Source organism: Enoplosus armatus, chromosome 18, assembly GCF_043641665.1.
Source record: "Enoplosus armatus isolate fEnoArm2 chromosome 18, fEnoArm2.hap1, whole genome shotgun sequence".
In the NCBI taxonomy this organism is placed as follows: domain Eukaryota; kingdom Metazoa; phylum Chordata; class Actinopteri; order Centrarchiformes; family Enoplosidae; genus Enoplosus; species Enoplosus armatus.
The window spans coordinates 4,178,391-4,193,081 of record NC_092197.1 but is presented as its reverse complement, the minus strand read 5'-3'; the positions used below and the strand labels follow the sequence as shown (position 1 = coordinate 4,193,081).

At 41.5% G+C, this 14,691-nt stretch overlaps 2 protein-coding genes across 4 annotated transcripts in view; both read left to right on the top strand.

Moving 5' to 3' along the window:
* Nucleotides 1–526: 526 nt before the first annotated feature.
* dck (deoxycytidine kinase) lies at nucleotides 527–5,497 on the top strand. Its single transcript, XM_070924603.1, has 7 exons — nucleotides 527–698; nucleotides 977–1,092; nucleotides 2,402–2,595; nucleotides 3,302–3,449; nucleotides 3,568–3,683; nucleotides 4,091–4,190; nucleotides 5,307–5,497. Exons 1-7 carry the CDS (start codon nucleotides 608–610, stop codon nucleotides 5,331–5,333), a joined length of 792 nt encoding a protein of 263 aa, XP_070780704.1. The 5' UTR covers nucleotides 527–607; the 3' UTR covers nucleotides 5,334–5,497.
* An 891-nt stretch (nucleotides 5,498–6,388) lies between these two features.
* Nucleotides 6,389–14,691, top strand: part of LOC139301017 (electrogenic sodium bicarbonate cotransporter 1-like) — a 28,541-nt gene continuing 20,238 nt past the window's right edge. For all 3 annotated transcript variants that reach the window (XM_070924256.1, XM_070924257.1, XM_070924259.1), the window contains exons 1-3: nucleotides 6,389–6,691; nucleotides 10,903–10,976; nucleotides 11,927–12,103. In XM_070924256.1, the coding sequence (XP_070780357.1) occupies nucleotides 6,672–6,691; nucleotides 10,903–10,976; nucleotides 11,927–12,103 (271 nt within the window). In that variant the 5' untranslated portion in view covers nucleotides 6,389–6,671. The remainder of the gene's footprint in view (nucleotides 6,692–10,902; nucleotides 10,977–11,926; nucleotides 12,104–14,691) is intronic.

The window sequence follows — 14,691 nt, the reverse complement described above, 5'->3', positions numbered from 1 at the left end:
TTTGTACTTCTACTTAAATGACATTTTCAGTTACTTTTACTGGAATATTTCTAATAAATAAATGCAGTGGTGTAAGGTAACAACACATTTACTCAAGTAATGAGGTACTTGCACTTTAATTAACTATTTCCTTTTTATGCTTTTATTTACTTCACAGCTTTTTAACAGCTGTAGTTACTGTAGATTAAGATTTTACACACAAAACATAAAATCAGATTATAAAATATGATGCATTATTATACATTATACAGGTACCCAAGAGTACATTAAATAGTTCCACCTCAACCAACGACATTTAAGTACTGTTTACATATGAATACATCAATAATAATGATCTAATAAGTGTTGTTGCTAATACTAATATACTTTTACTTAAGTAACGTTTGTGTTTGTACTGGAGCAACAACATAAACAGGAGCTGCTGGGAACACATGAGCAGCAGCTGCAGCTGCTTCCTGGGCGGAGACACACATCTGTGCAAACCGCCACTTCCTGACGTTTGTTGCCGCCAAACTTTAAACAACAACCAGCCCTCTTCCGCAGCAACGGCAGCAGCAGCAGCAGTCGCGTTATAATTAATAAGGGAGACTTCGCTTATTTGCTGAAAATGTCTTTTACTCCAAAGAGGCCCTGCCCCGACTTAATGAACGACTCCATGGAGAAAAGGATAAAGCGGATATCAATCGAGGGAAACATCGGTGAGTGAGCTAACTAGCTTAACACATTCACCGCAAGCTAACGTAGCTGGAAGATACTAACGTAAGAGAAAGTTAACTCAGGTTGGGTTAACTTTCAGACAGTGATAACTCCTCACTGTTACATTAAAATCTTACCGTCAATTGCCAGACTACTATCACTGCCTCCGTTAAACTATTAGCCAACGTACTCGGTAGCTAATATTCCTGCGGAGAGAGTTTTTGCTAGATGTCTTTTTCCATGTGATTCAAACTTAAATTGCTTCATCCTTTGTGTTCAGCGGCGGGCAAATCTACCTTTGTGCGCCTTTTGGAGACGGAGAGCGGGGACTGGGAAGTGGTACCGGAGCCCATCGCCAGATGGTGCAATGTCCAAACAAAAGGCAGTGACTTTGAGGTATTGACATACTGTACAGTAGATCTGCGTTGTGGCTTTACATCAGCTTAACATCTGCTTGTTGTCAACTGCATCTTAGCCAACACTATATATAACACTTACATCAGGGATGAATTTCATTATGCACTTTTGGTCCTTGAGAGGAACCTGATCCCCCAGTCCTCTGGCCTCTCACTGTCTCTGATCCAACATGCGCTGCACACATTAAGATAACTGGGGGAGTCTTCATCTGTATTTAGAGTGCAGCTGCCATCTGTCCATATATCTGCACTGGTCACTGGTCACCACCACCACACACCCAGAGCAACAGATGGTCCCACCCTGGACAGATCAACATGCCATCATCAGGGGCACAAATATCTAACCTCCCACACAACCGCAGGCCTAGCCTCTCCTAGCAAAAAAAAAAAGCCCATTGCAATTTTACAGAACACAAATACAAGTATGCATATTATTTCTTATATTATTATAACAGTTAAACACCCAGAGATATTCCTTTTACAGAAAATATGCAAATATTCACATTTCAGCAGCTGGAACAGGAACATTAATGCATTTTTGCATCATAAATGATGGTGTTTATTTAGTTTTTCTTACATGAAAGCTATAATTCTTAAATACCTAAGAATAATAGCGTAAAGTTAAAATCAGTATAAGTGTAAACCATGCATAACAGTACTGCACTACAATTTGTGTAGTACAGTGTAAAATGATAGGACAGGGGTATTATCAGTATGTGCAACAGAGGAGGAGTCCTCTAACAAGGCTCCTCTGCTACAACAACTTTCTAACATGGACGGTAGTTTGATTAGGCGCCCTCTGCTGATCCTGGAACAGCCTGCAGAGTTCTGCAGAGCTTTGGGATTTAACAGTTTGGTCTTGAGTAAAGATCAAAGAATAAATAAAACTTCAATAATTAAATTTCATTGCTGCATTACAGACAGTGTATTAAGTAATACTTGCACTAATATAATACAAGTAATTAAGAGCTGCAACAATTTGCTGATTGACAAGAAATTGGTCGGTCACTATTTTAAATAATTTATTAATTCTTTAGTCTGAACATTATCCAGTTCCAGCTTCTTCGATGTGATGATTTGATTGACACTGGAATTATACCGGATATGTTTTCCGACATTTTGTAGACTAAATGATTAATTGAGAAACTAAACTGCAGATTAATTGAAATTCTTGGACTGCACAGAATTAAGCTAAGCTGTAACAGAATTATTGATCCATATGGAGAGGTTCAGTTTGTGCACAGTTTTTTTTTTTTTTTTTTTAATTCACCCTATCCCTCATGTCCCAGGAGCTGACCACATCTCAGAGGAGTGGAGGGAACGTGTTGCAGTTGATGTATGAGAAACCGGAGCGGTGGTCCTACACTTTCCAGAGCTACGCCTGTATCAGCCGGGTGCGTGCTCAGATCAGGTCAGCCAATGGGAAGCTCCGAGAGGCTGAGGATCCCGTGCAGTTCTTCGAGCGGTCCATCTACAGTGACAGGTACCAGTGACAAAACTGAAATCTAAATTTAATGAAAATAATTCAATATATTTTAATTAAAATAAATTGTATGTTTAAGACTATTGATTACAAATCACATACAGGAATAATCCATCCCTGTGAGCGTTGTTACTTTTTGGTGAAAACAGTGTTTGGAAAATTGATTAATAACAATTTTTATAATTTGTCATTTGTTGCTCTTTTTTTCCATTTTGTATAATTGTGAACTGAATATTTTGGTGTTTTGGACTGTTGGTTTGACAGAACAAGCAGTTTTGAGGCGTTGGCATGAGCTCTAGTAAATTGTAATTGACATTTTTCACTATTTTCTTATTTTTCTTTTTTATAGAACTGCATTTTTAGTTCTATACACAAGAGACATGACAATCACACATGTGACACATGATCACTATCATGATCAATCTATTTTCTAATATTTTATACACAAAATTACTATTTTCATCAATGCTCCAACATCCAAGGTTTCAAAGAAGCCTGAAGAACTGTAACCCTGTTAATGCAAGAATTAACCTAAATTCACTTTAGCATTTGACTTTTGAGAGTGACCTTCTGACTTAATTAATTTAAAGACATGTTTTGAAAGAGAACAGCAGTAATGTGAAGGTGCACCTTGTACTGAAAATGCACAAATACTGACTTTTTATATATGTTAACTCCTTGTCCATTAATTTCCCTCATGTCCCAGGTACATCTTTGCAGCCAACCTCTATGAGAGTGAGTGCCTGAATGACACAGAGTGGTCCGTCTACCAGGACTGGCATGGCTGGCTGCACAGCCAGTTTGGCAAGCACATTGAGCTGGACGGTATCATCTACCTCAGAGCTACACCAGAGGTACCCTCCTTCTATTACATCTAAACAGAATGTTTTTTTTCTGTGGAAAATATAGATGTTTTAACTGACACTACACAGAGATAATTTCTTTTTGTTGTGCACGTGTGTGTGTGTGTAGAAATGTTTAGAGCGGTTGCACCTGAGAGGCAGAAAAGAAGAGCAAGACATCCCTCTGGAGTATCTGGAGAAGCTCCACTTTAAGCACGAGAGCTGGCTGCAGCACAAGACCATGACGTGAGCCTGCACACGCACACACACACACACACTTTCATGGCATGTTTGCATCAGAAACTGTATATTTCTGCGAGGACAACAGATGTATTTGTATTATAGAAGAAAGGGGTGTTAGTTATCTGGCGGATCTTGGCCATTAGACATAGACCCCATTGATGCAATAACCTGAGGGCAACTAAGAGCTTGAAACTGTTTCGCGTACATGTGATCTGCATCTGCCACATGAATGTGGATGAGGCCGGAAATGGCTTTTTTTTCTTTGGTCTATTGTGTGCACAAGATTTCCTTACAAAGATGAAAGCTTCATCGATTTGAGGAAATATTTTCAGCAACATTAGAAAAGGATGCTGCTTCCTGCATCAACAAGCATCACTAACCGTGTGTCCCGTGTCACCTCTGGCCCACAGCATGGAGTTTGAGTATCTCAGTGATGTGCCAGTCTTGTCCATAGATGTGAATGAAGACTTTAAGGGGAATGAAATCAAGAGCGCTGACATGATTGAGAAGGTGAGAGACCGCTGAAGATTTGAAATGATCAAATAATGCTTTCGGATCAGGAACCGGACTCTGAGGTCAAATATCCTGTTGTCCTTTTTATACCCACTATATGAATCCCTTCTTCAGCTGGATTATTTGTACTATACTTGAGTATTTCCACTTCATGGAACTTTATACTTCTACTTATATACTAAACTAGATTTTTGAGAGGATTACCTTTATTTGACAGCTGTACTCACTAGTTACTTAACTGATTTTCTTTTTATATTTTAACAAAAAATAAGATATTATAAATATAATGTATGGCTTTCCATAAAACTACCCAGCTTTAAAGTAGTTAAAACGAGCCCCACCAACTAATAATACTCTAATAATATATAAATATAATACTGACAGCATTCCAAAAACAATGTTCAATTGAAGTAATTTTTGTTTATTATTGAGCCTTAAAAATCTTGTTTTCTTAAAGCGTGAAAGGACTCGTGTAGAAACGTGTTTCAAATAGAAATCAAGAACTACTGTTTTTTACTTGAAAATAAGACTGAAGTATAGAATACTTGAATTCTTGAGCTTGATTCCTGTTATATTTCTGAACAGTTTTGAAGAAGTTGGCGTTGTTAGAAATGTGAAATCTCATCTGTTGCTGCTGACAATTTTCACAAACTGACTGTGGGGCCTTTTTTAAAACATTTGTAAATTGTATTTTTAGGGGAATAAACCTTTAGGCTGAACTCAAGTATTTAAAATGTGTTTTGGGGGGAGGTCATATGCGCTGCACTGAGTCTGATCTCTCTGATACTGAGACACACACACACTTTCACACACCCAGGTTTCACCTATGGAAATGAGGCCTGAAGAGCTGCTTATGTAGCAGTTTCATGTTGATGGTAAACACGGGCGCTTTTTTTTTAGAGATCCCCCCCCCCCCCCCCCCCCCATTTCAAAAGTCATTAACAAGAAATGGACACAGTTACACACAAAGAGCTTTGCACAAACGACATAAACCAACTTGTTTTTCCAGTTGGTGTCAGCCGGGACGGAAGTTGGAACTAAACAAAGAGAAGGAAAGATATGATTGTCACCGCCGTTAGTGCTAACAGCTTCACTGTTGTGGTTCTGTTTCAGGTGAAGGAGTTCCTGAGCACGCTGTAAAGATCTCTTGGTGATCACTTCTCAAAGGGAGAAAAAGTGGATGTGTGTGTGTGTGATGTGTTACTTTTAAAATGATGAAATGCCTCAACAATTACAACTCTTTTTCTATGTAATTATTAAATGATCAGGTGTGTAACTTTTTTTTTTTAAAGCTTTTATGGCAGTTTTCTTACAGATGTTTTGTATTTATCAATGTTTTTTTTTGTGGAAATGCAATGCTCGACAGTAAACTTAAACTATTAGAAATCATTTTGTGTGTCTTGGTTGTCTAATATTCACCATGGTGACGTCTAGCTGCTGAGAAGAAAGAGTACGTCAAATGAAAATCTCTCCAGTTAAAACCAGATCCAGTGATTATTGAGTGCTAAAGCAACAACTGGTCTGTGTCTCAGTCTGCTATTCTTAACTCTTCCAGAAGATGTCGCCAGTCTCCATATCAGCAGTCCAGCCTGCTATTTTTGACTGCTGAGCTGGCCTTTACCTGGTACCTCCAATAGGATTTCATTAACGCTACCTGAAATAGGTGCCTTCATTTTCTCTTATAGTGCTTTTATAATGACAGAGACCAGGATGCACGAGCAGGTGAAGCTCCTAGACTTCCTGGATGCATGATTTAAAAAAAAGAAAAGTTTAAAATCAGCACTGACTTGAGTTCAGTTCATATTTAAGATGTGTGTGTGTGTGTGACAAAGCTCCAAAATAAATACACATGATGCGCAATTATTCATAACAAGCGACTGAATATAAAGTGTAATATTATTGGGATTGTATGGAATTCATCCAAACATAAACGTGCTTCAAGCTTTAATGTTTTTTCAGAGATTAATTTTTCACATTCACATTATCTGATAGATCCGGTGAAATGCAAAGTGACCAATAGAGAAACCATTAGTGAAGTTAGAGGGTTTGGTGCGCCACCCAGGAGCAACTTTCTGACCTCCACCCCCCCGCCCCCCGCCCCCCCCGGTGGCGTCACGCAGGAGGAGGGATGGCACTTTAAATATGGAAAAAGACACGCTGCGCTCTCAGAGTCTCTCCACGCGCTTCCAGCGAGACACAAAAAGGAGCCTTTTCCTCACGATGTCACCGAGGCACGAGCTGAAGGAGCCCCGCACGATGTGAGGATCGTGAGTTAACCACTTCAGTCTGATTTATAGAGTCGGAAGAAGTCTTTCCAGCGAGATAGCTCCAGCTCCTCGACTCCTTTCTCACTTTTTGTCCGCTTGAAAGTCGCGACAGCTAGAGTAGGTGAAGACTTCCAAACAGCGACTGCAAGAGCAGCTGGAAGTGAGCAGAAGGACGACAGACAGACCATCTCTGAAGGACAAGTTCGTCACCATGAGCTCCGAGAAGACCAAGTAAGTTTCTGATCTCTGTTGTTTCCTTGTTAAACTGCTTGAAGTAGCCTGTCTGTGTTGGGAACTTGTAGCGTGCAGTCCGTGCGTTGAGTGCGCTTCCTGGCCAGGTGTGAATTAGGCGTCAGGTGAACATCACTGACACACGTCCAGTGTGTTTTATTAGAGGACTTTCTGTGCGTAAATCTGCGTTTAGAAGGCCACTGGTGCCATACCTGGTGAACTTCGGTGGGTTATTGATTAGGATACTCTTTTCATTCATTCGAGTTTCACCCTTGGCTGGATAAGCCACTGTTGCCGCACCGCTGCGGCTATGAACGGCCGGTAATCTATTTTCCAAGAAGCCGTCACTATCAATTAGAGAGACGCGGGGAGCGCAGGCCAAGCGGCGGAGAGTTGTCTGCAGTGCAAGTTCATGAATAAAGCTCTGTCTGTGTGTGTGTGTGTGTGTGTGTCACAGACCATGTGGTCTCTGAGCTGACACCCCAAAAAGTCCACATCCAGCGTGTGCGTCCATGTTGCGCAATGACGGGGATGCCAGAGCCGCAACAAATCAGACTTTACGGTTACTGTCAAACGCGGAAACACACTTGTGAGAGTCTGCATGCACCTGGGATTCACCAGCTGTTTCTTGTTTCATCTGCAGCCAGTGTGAGTGAGTTATAGATGGTCAGGACTCACAGTGAGTGTTACTAACACCCCCCTCCAAGAAGCAAGGAGTGAAACCAAGAGTAATCTATAGTGACTTAACACAGGTGGGTGCCACCACCCCTCCCTCCCTTCACAATGGCAGCAGGAACTGTAAAGCTGATTCCTCATTCTTCTGTCTTTCGTAGAAATTGCGAAATCTGCTTGTGATGGGGAAATGTTTTTCTCTTTATTTTGTTTCCATCCATTTACTGGTGTGACTCTTCCTCTTGGTGATAACTTGAATCTTGAATGGTCTTTTGTGCACTGCTGAGCGCAATCTGACGACCATCCATTTCCTCATCCCTTCAAGTGTTGCAAGAGGAAATTCCAAAAGTCAAGGCGGACCTGAGAGGCAGGGAGTTAATTACAATTCAATTATTGTATAAAAGATGGATTAGTGACGCACACGACGTGTCCTTCGTCACCTGTCTCTGGTAAACCTGTAAACTACTGCCGCAACCTCCTATGTTCCATCAAAACACACAGCTTCTCCAGCGTGGCGATTTGCAGCTTTTCTGTGATGTCTCCTTTCAGTATCACTCACCTCTGGCAGCCTTGAAAGGTGGCTATTTATATATTTGCATGTTCCTACACAGTAAGAGTGGTTTGAGAAACTTCTGTAGACGTTTACTTAACTTTTCAACATGAAAATTCATTTTTAAGTCTGAATTTATGGTGGCTGCTGCGTCTGTTGTGCCTGTCAGAGGTGACTAAGCCCTCCGGGTTTCGAGTGTTTGACACACAGATCCTTCTTTTTGTCACTTTAGTATCACTTTAATCCTAAATCATCACTGTGTTGCTTGTTGCACTCACTGTGCTGGGGGCACCTACCCTCATGGTGAACCTGGCTGGTGGGATTGGGTGCGTCATTCTGTAAAGAGATGGGGATGATCCCTGATCCCGAGCAGCTGATCCCGACTCCTCACGCACCGACAGGTTTATCCAGCCTCATGAGGTCGCCAAGAACAGACGCAAAGTGAGAAGTTCATCAGCGCAAGATGGATGCAGCTGGTTGCTGCTCTGACCCTCACGCAGCTTTTTTATTAATCAGGCAGAGGAAGTCTTAGCAGGAAATGAAGAAGATCAAGAAGATTTCCTGCGTCTTATAATGATGTGAATGAGGAGACATTGGATCTTATCTGCTTACGTTTTCATACGCATACACAAGATATGCATTTAGCCGGTTTCGTTTTCTGCTGAACTTGAACTTGATATTGAGTCATGTTGACTTTGCTGACTAATGCTGTAGAGTAGATGTATGTTTTCTACCATCTCTTCACCTCAACATCGCCTGGTTCATTCTTCTACATTTCATTCCACTTCACAGACCCGTCCAATTCCTTTTGGTTTAGCACTCACGTTCAAAACAGGAATGCTGAACTCTTCTCCTGCATGCTGGATGTCTGTGCACCACCTGTGGTATGTTTCTCATCATAAGGGTCTCCCTGCCTGAGGCCTCAATGTGGAGTGATTAACATGGCTCCATTGACTGGCTATAGCCAGCAGTAAACCTGCAACATGAGCTTCCTTTGCTGAATGTCCTCTCACTCTGTTACATGACCTGCCACCCATGTGCACACACACACACACACACACACAACCCATCACCAACACTTTGCTACCTGTTGCAGAGGTAAATGCTACAAGAGTGAACCGTGTTCCTGGCAAGATCCTGACACACATTTCCCGTATATGCAATGTTTGTGCAAGAATTCATTAAAATGGCTCCACCCATTTTTGTTCTTATACTTTTGAATGTTCACTGACCATATTCTCAGTGACAATTAACTAGTTATCTTAGTACATCTTTTAAGAATAAGTTCTTCACAAAAGAAAACAGTGTGACAACAGAAACTCCCTGAAGCTGGTGGTATTTTCTGTACACTCTGTCCTGGAGGGAAAGAAGAGAGAACAAGTAGAACAGAACACAGAATGAAATGTGGAGCTAAATGATAGTGTTGGGCTTCTCCACACGGTGCTGTGTGGGAACTTGACCCTTTTTTTTTTTTTGTAAGCAACAAAGGGCAACAAAAGGAGGGTACAGAGGCTAATCGCTGTGTTAACGTTGTTCGTAAACTTGGCACCAGGCCTGGCCACTCCTCGCCACTTGTTTGATGTTGGAGCTGGTGGCTCAACATTACGTCTGCTATCGGCATTAAACCTCTATCTCTCTCTCAAGGCCAGATAACCCTGTCCACTGGGGAAATTCAGATGAGCTCGCGGTGCAATCGGAGGAACAAGTTGTATCCTTCCTGACTTTGTTTATGTAGCGTTTGTGTACACTGCTCCCATCCCCTCATTTTTCGAGTTGTGCCATCCTCAGTTGGGGATTGTTCAGCGGCAAATGGAAACTGTTTGTATGTTTATTGACATTCTTGATACGCATCCGAAATCAAATATTTATTTTCTGGTGTTTAACAAAACTATTCTCATAAAGCAGTTGGTCAGATTGGCCGTGGCAGATGAATCCTTAATTTGATACTGACACGCTTATGAAGTCCCAGAACAGTTTGAAGTAATGAGTTGATTTAGAGTCTGTGTAGTGTGATGAAATATTAGCCTCAGTTTTTCTTTACTTTTTGTAGTTAGAAGTCGGTGTTTTGTTTCCGTTTTGCCAAAAGTGTATTTTGAGCAATATGTTGAGGCCCGAATCCTCTTTTGTGGCCTGGATTAGTCCACACTTCGCTGGACTGGAGGAGCCACATTCCTCGATGATCAAAGGAAACTCCAGGTCATGCAGCCTAGGAAGACGTCTCTGACGATGTTGGGATATTAGAAGTAAACATAAGGCCTTCTTTGTGCAATAGAAGGTCCAGTACTGACTTTGCAGGTCCATCTTACTGTGATAAAAGTGCTGTGTAATTTATACATGCGCTCACCGAAGAAAAGGAGCTGTTTTAAAAAAAATATATATATATATTCATGTCGTTTGCAGCAATGTAGGTGGATGGGAAGGTGACATTTTAGTCATATGTGGGTGATTGCCATAGCATCAGCAATGCTTATGCACTTTTAAAGCTTGCCAGGTTAACAGATTTTGAAGCCTTGCTCTGCAGTTATTCTTCATGTTTTTTTGTTTTTTTTTAAATCATTCTGCTGAGGCTTTTGTACAAAATATCACATTCAGGTCTTGATGTTGCTCTCGCTGCAGCATGTGGTTTGTCTCGTGCCACAGTTAGAGGCTGGCAAGTGCAAAAATAAGAGAGAAATGGCTTGTCAGGATGATATTCAGCAACATTAGGTAGCTGGATAGGAGTCATTATCAGGATTGTGTTTCATGGTAACCCAAATTTGATTTGCCATGAAAGTGGGATTTGAATAAAAACGTCATTGGCCTGAGGGTTCAACGTGACTCTGCTTAAACATCAAAGTTTTTGATTTGAATCCATTTGAAGGTTTGACTGTCATCTGTTCATTGTTTCATGTTAAGTATATTTTAGTGGTTTACAAACTATGCAGAAAGACTGAATGAAATTGGGGCTGCATATTAATGATGATAATGATTTTTCTCTTTTGCCTTGTAGAGTGGAGGATGAAGCAGTCTTGGACAGAGGAGCGTCCTTTGTCAAACATGTCTGCGATGAAGAGGAAGTGGAAGGTAAGATCGGTGAATACCAGCACATTATCTAGCTGACTGACACGTCCTGAGCTTTAACTTATCCCTTCATCTACACGGGTGAAAACCTGTTGTTTCCCCTCTACTATCACCACAGGATTGGACATATTATATAAGATGAATCATTTCCAGTTTAGCGTGACATTTCTGTACAGGAAGATGTTTCTTCAAGTGTTCTAATCCTGTCCAGTGCTGGCTGTCAGCTAGCGCCACAAAAGAATGTATCTGGAGACGCCCTCATGGATTTACTGAGACACTCGCATGTTTCACAAACCATCTTTTAAGGGTGCACACAAAGAGACCCACGTCAGCGCTTTTTATGTCAAGCTGTGTGTGTGTATGCAGTACTTGTAAGACCCTTTTCGTCCTGCATGGGAATGTGGTTTGAGTGCTTTGTTTAGTGTGCTCATCAGGTGTTCTTTGGTTTCTACAAGGAAGCATGACCGACCACTGTGAAGTGTGAAGGATATCATTAAAACCCATAAGAGACGTTTATGGAATGGATGGTTGAATGGAAGAAAACATGGTTGTTTCAACGCTAACGAGCCCAGTATTTGTAAGAGTTTTCTCTCTCCCTCTCTAATTACTTCCTGGAGACATCCACTCATCGTTTCCAGTATGAGCTGCTGTGTAGGAAGTAGACGGCATTTATTTAATTTCGCAGTTCGACTGACTGACGCGTTCTCTATCTCTTCCTGATTGGGAAATAAGCAGCAAACCACCAATATCAGTTTCATCATCAGCACAAGCCAAAACGTTATGCGTAGCCCTCTGATAAGCAAACATTTCCTACCGCATCGCACCAGATCAACCAGTCCCCAGTTGTTTTTGTTCTTCCAGTGTCTATACGGATTACCAGCGTCCAGGATTAATGTGATTTCCTTTGAGTGTAATCTGACCCTCATGCCCTGTGCTGTATTGTGTTGTGGCAGGTCACCACACTGTGTACATTGGTGTGCACGTTCCCAAGAGCTACCACCGGAGGAGACGCCACAGACGCAAGTCTAGCCACAAGGAGAAGCGGGAGCGACCTGAACAGAGTACGGAAGGATACAAGTCAGACGGGGAGAACGCCGATGAATCCACTGCAAACATCCTCAAACCTCTCAGTGAGTTCTGGTTAAATTCAGTGAAAGCATCCAGTGTGCAGGATGTAATTTATGGGAGCCACATTAGTAATCGTTATATCACTCTTGAGATGTTGGTTAAGTCAGTTGGGTGAAATCCAGCAGCACTCTGCAAATCACAGCCCTACAGGATGCAAGTGCTTTGGTAGTTAAGGAGGTAGTCATTCAAATGGAGCAGGGAGGGCTGGGTGGAGTGGGCGCCAAGGAAGCCAAAAAAAAAGAAGAAAAATCACCAGGCTGAAACCTACACTCAACATAATGAATGGAGAGAGGGAATGGGAACATGTTAAATACTAATCTGAAAATGACACTGGCTTGGCTTAAAGTGTGTAAAGTAAATACAAGAGGAGGTATTATCTGTCACCTTGATGATTAACAGTACTTGGTGGGATTTGTGACAAAGGATTCTCTGAATCTAAAAACCAGGTGGGTGGAAAGAAAGAAGTAGCAAAGCAGAAGAGGCAGTAAAATATCCAGATGTGGGATACAAACGAATACAAACTCAGTACTGAGAAGAGCAATTTAAGAACAAGTAGAATTTGTGGCTGAAGTGATAAAGCAGGATCTACCAATAGCATACAGTTAGTGTTATTCCACAAAGTGCATAGAGATGCAAAATGCACACACATTTACATAGAAGTTGAGGAAAGTTGCATGGTGGAACCATTAATCCCAAAATCGTTTTCTACAACGGGAGGAAGTATAATTCCAAAAGACCATTTTAGATAAAGGTCAGTTTGAACCCATATGTCTCCTGAATATCTGAACAATACAACAATATATATATATAATATATACAACAATATTACCGTGGTAACACAGGTGGGAAAGCATTAAACAAATGAGTGAGTAAATGAGCCATATAATTGTGTGGGGATCCCCCTGTTTCTCTAAGCCTCGATGAAGGCTCTGTACCACCACACAAACCTCTTGGGTGGATTTTCTTTTTTTTTTTTTTTAAAACACCAAACATTACAATCTGGTTAAAGCTATTTGCAAGACATACAATTATGGTACAGCCTGGAAACTGGGGTGTTTACTCTGTGCTTTAGTGCAAGGTCTCAAAATGGAGGAGGGGGGGGGGGGGATTTACCTCCCAACTCATCAGGACATGTGAGGACAAATGACAGCAGCAGCAGCAGCACATACCTGAAGGCTGCTAGGGCTAAAGAAAAACGAATGCAAATCAAAAATTAGGGAAAGACAAACGGTAAGGCAATCATTGCTTCAAACAAGCGTTCAAAGACAGTCTTTGGCTTTTCTAGCAGCTTGTGCAGACAAGCGTGCATGAAGCATGATGCACTATGCACTTTCTGTGGACATGCAGTGGGAGTGGAGTTTTGAGCAACATCCTTTTTAGATAAGGTTCCCAGGTAAACTGGTAGGGTAGCAGATGCATCAGGACACTGTAATGCTTGCCAAAATAGTTTTGAAGGCAAAGCCGGGACAACGGGTCAGCTGAGGAGCCTCGGAGAAAGAAGCTCTCAGTTTGAAATAAACAGTGGAATATGGAAGTATTCGTTCATTGCAGGACTAGCCTATGATTTGCTGCTTGCTTAAGACAACAACTAATGGCTGGGTGAAAACTGTACCCTCCCTTTTGCTCAGATGGTATTTCAGAATTCAAAATTAACTAGTGCCTGACAGTAGGTCGATGCACCTTGTTGCATAACTAAACGTGTAATTGCTTGGCTGCAGTATTTGTGGGAGGAAATTTGTCAAAACCAAACCTCAGGGAGACCTGGATGCCTCAAGTTCTCCCTGAATTGAATGTAGGATTGTGGTGTTGTGACATGATTTTACCACTCAACATTTATTCAGCGCCTCAGCTACACGTAGGTCCTCACTCATCCTCACCTTGGATTTGTTTAATCACCCACGATCACACCTTTCTCGATCATGCCAGCATCATATAAAGCTGTCGGTTCCCAGACTCCACGCAGCAGACAAGCAGCTAATCCTCTCGCGCTGCTAGCTCCTCTGACGCTGTAATCCTCCTTTTGTTTCACCTCATGCTCAGGTGTAAACCAGCCTGTGTGCTTAGTCATTCAAAGCTGCCATGTTATGATAAGAGTTTTGCTCACATTAATCTCTGTCTAGATGTTGTAGGTGCTATCTGATCACTCGGTGAGTCATACTAAGTTTGGTTGTAGGTATGTACTTGTGTAAAAGGAAATCTGCATTATAATGGTGCTGCTTTTTCTTTTCTTTTTTTACCTGTTACAGTCTAGAAGGTCATGGAGACACACACAGACCAATATATCTATAAAAGGCAATTAGCTTAAGTATTTGTTGATGTGATAACAGCTTTACAACTATTCACTGCTCAATCAAGCATCATCAGCGTAGTAAAACTCAGAACAGTAGCGATGCAAATTGTGTATTTCGTCATAAATTGCGGCCTAAATGTCAGGAGCAGGCGACATTACAGATGTAGCCTGTTTCCAAATCTTATGTGGTCTTAAGTTAGTGCCCTTAATTTACCCTCAGGCATTTTGTGTGTGTACGGTTCAAACATGGCAACATTGGTGTAAATGCTCATAGTGTTGCTGGTCGTTCATCCATAGAAC

Excerpts from the sequence above, each read along its gene's own strand:
- dck (XM_070924603.1), top strand. The coding sequence starts at position 608 with ATGTCTTTTACTCCAAAGAGGCCCTGCCCCGACTTAATGAACGACTCC. Across the intron at positions 699-976 it reads ATCAATCGAGGGAAACATCG|CGGCGGGCAAATCTACCTTT; the intron begins GTGAGTGAGCTA and ends CTTTGTGTTCAG. Across the intron at positions 3,450-3,567 it reads ACCTCAGAGCTACACCAGAG|AAATGTTTAGAGCGGTTGCA; the intron begins GTACCCTCCTTC and ends GTGTGTGTGTAG.